The sequence below is a fragment of the Elephantulus edwardii genome, unplaced genomic scaffold, assembly GCF_000299155.1.
Source record: "Elephantulus edwardii isolate Elephantulus edwardi_28Jun2011 unplaced genomic scaffold, EleEdw1.0 scaffold01440, whole genome shotgun sequence".
In the NCBI taxonomy this organism is placed as follows: domain Eukaryota; kingdom Metazoa; phylum Chordata; class Mammalia; order Macroscelidea; family Macroscelididae; genus Elephantulus; species Elephantulus edwardii.
Genome location: NW_006401190.1, coordinates 6,732 through 9,710, shown reverse-complemented (window position 1 = coordinate 9,710; position 2,979 = coordinate 6,732). Strand labels below are relative to the sequence as shown.

The 2,979-nt window shown below is 38.4% G+C and overlaps 1 protein-coding gene across 1 annotated transcript in view; it reads right to left on the bottom strand.

Moving 5' to 3' along the window:
- The window catches only part of LOC102873116 (40S ribosomal protein S26-like), a 472-nt gene extending 250 nt beyond the window's left edge, over positions 1-222 (bottom strand). Inside the window, exon 1 of the mRNA XM_006903459.1 lies at positions 25-222. Within this exon, the coding sequence (XP_006903521.1) occupies positions 25-222 (198 nt within the window). The remainder of the gene's footprint in view (positions 1-24) is intronic.
- Between the last annotated feature and the right edge of the window lie 2,757 nt (positions 223-2,979).

Sequence of the window (2,979 nt, the reverse complement as noted above, 5' to 3'; positions counted from 1 at the left end):
ACAGTAGTGCAGTTTCACATAGAGCTTTGGAAGCACATAGGCGTCGAAAACACTCGCTTCGGAAATGTCCCTGACAGCAGCTGCCTCTACTATATTTCGGATTACGAACTTCTTAATTGCCTTGTCTTTGGGCACGCACCGGGCGCAGTTTGTGCAGCGAATAGGCTGCACGTGGCCGCGGCCCTTTTTGGCACGACCGTTGTTTCTCCTTTTCTTCGTCATGTTGGAAGCGAGGATCCGAGAGAAGAAGCTACAGTTAACTTTTTAAATGATATTCTATTTAACATCGATCTCTTTTTTTTTTTTATCCCAACGAATGTTAGGAGTCACATTTTGGTATCTGAACTTAGATTTCTGTAGCTTTATTTCCTGAGACTATAAAGAAAATTTTAAGATGTTAATTACATAATTAAACTTTTAAGTGCCATGTAAGTAATAACCTCATTATTTTCATTTTCTTTTAGGCGGATTCCATAAAAAATGGCGTTCAGCTTCTTTCTAGAGCCTATGCTATTGATCCTAGCAACCCTATGGTGTTGAACCACTTAGCAAACCACTTTTTCTTCAAGAAGGTAAAATTACTTTCTAATTTTTTGTTTTTATGTACTGCAGTTGATGCTGTATTCTTTTTTTTAATCAAACAAAAATCTGAGAATGTCACTTTTCCTAGATTTAAAACTCAAACTCATTGCTGTCAAGTTTGAACCAACTAATCCTCCAAGGGGTTTTCAGAGTCTATAAATCGCATAAGATGAGATTGCCTGTCTTTCTCAGAGCAACTGGTGGATTCAAGCTGCCAGAAAAGTGCTGCCTCTGAGTTAACAGTGCCTCTCCCTAAGAACTAGTGCTTGTATTAATTATACAGAGCTGTGGTGTTCAAAGAGTCCTGGTGGCACAGTGGGCAAGTGTCCCACAGAAGAGAGAGGTGTCAATATTAACAGTGGTGAGGTTGGTGATGTTGGCTCAGGATAGGGCATGGTTCAGAGCCTTTGTGATACTCAGCGTCCATAAAGACTACAGCCTTGGAATCCTGATGGGCTAGTTCTTGTCCTATAGGGTTACTGTGAGCTGGAGTAGATTCAACAGCACTGGGTTTGGGTTTGAGTTTGTTCACTTACTCACTTAATATTTATTGATCCTTTTATTCCAAACAGCACTATGACAGGGATATGAAGATTAGTAAAACATAGTTTCTATACATAAGGTGGTTTGTAGAAAACATAGACATATGAACAAATATAAATGTAAAAATAAAGACCTCTGCCTTTAACTGTGGATCATAACAAATAATGGCTAACATTGAGAGAATGGGAATCACGGAGCACTTTACTGTGCTCACACAAAACCTATACCTAGGTGACAAAGCAGTTCTCCAAATAGAACAAGGGAATACAGCATGATTGAAAATAGAAAAAAACATGTTGTAGTTCTATCCTTTTACCATACCTGTTCAATCATTATGCCAAACAAATCATTCAAGAATCTGGATGGATTATGTGAAGAAATTGGAATCATCTAAATTGAGTCCACCTGGCTAATTCTAAATACAAATTTTTCTCACTAAAAAAAAAAGAGGATGCTTCTGTTGTCAGAGAGAATAACGTATGATGGTTAATATATAGTCCATAAATAAGAAAACTGACACTCAGCTATATTAGACATAATTTGTCTAAATTTACTTAGATAATTATTGTTGTTGTTATGTGCCGCCAAGTCAGTTGTGATTCATAGCGACCCAATGTACGATTACTCTGAACCCTACTATCCTGAGCCAATCCTACTGGCTCTGACACGTCTACCCTCATTACGCCAGTTATTTTGTAAATCCATCTCATCCGAGGTCTTCCTTTCCTGCACTGTCCCATAACCCTTCCAAGCATGATAGCCTTCTCTAAAGACAGGCACCGCCTGGCTGTATGACCAAAATATGTGAGTCAGAGTCTCAAAATCCTTGCCTCCAAGCAGCACTTAGTTTCACCCTCTCCAGAACCAACCTGTTTGTTTTCTTGGCAATCTGTGTTATGCCCACAACACTTCTGCAGCACCACAACACAAAGTCATCAATAATTCTTCTGTCATCCTTGGTTATTATCCAGCTCTCTGATGCATAGCAAGTAATTGCAAAGACCATGGCTTGGAACAGGCACACCTTAGTCTCTAGATGATCATCCTTGCTCTCCAGCACTCTGGAGAGGTCCCTGACAGCAGATTTCCCAAATGCAATTCATCTTAATTTCCTGACAAGCTAATAGATAGTAAAGTTATTATAAGGTCTTTTGTCTCTGCCTCCCACACATTGCCTCCCCTACAAACAAATAATTTATCTACAAAGAAAAGACTAATTATGAATTTAAAATCCCAGGCACTTCAATAATTGAGTAGTACATTATGTTTAGAAATAGTTGCTGTCTTCATGGAGCAGTGAGTACAGATTTACCTAGAAAAGGAGCTGAAATTTGAGGTAAATAGAGTTGGGTTTGCTTAGGAAAGAGAAGAACCCAGAATGCAGAATGGATTAGGGGCAAAAATTGTTGAGTGAGGAAACTTAAAATGATGTCTCAGCTGTGCTAAAGAAGTAAATAAGTATTTTAAAAATAGAGTCTGTGGAATCTTTATTGTATAAATGTTAAGTTTCAAATAAAAAACCTTTTTATTTGTTATAAATTATAGACTAATAAAAATAGGGAAAGCACAGTAGATGACAGATGTAAAGCAAACACAACATTTGACCTATACATGCATCCCAGAGCACAGTATATAAATCTAACTTAAGGTTTGTGTAACATAGTTAGAAATGTAATTTTTTAATTTGTTGTTGTTGTTGTTATGTGCCTTCAAGTCGCTTGCGACTCATAGCGACCCTGTGTACAACAGCCCTAAACTCTGCTCTGTCCTGTGCCAATCGCACTGTCTCTGACACTCCTATCCCGATTATCCCAGTCACTGAATCAGTCCACCTCATAGAGGACCTTCCCCTCC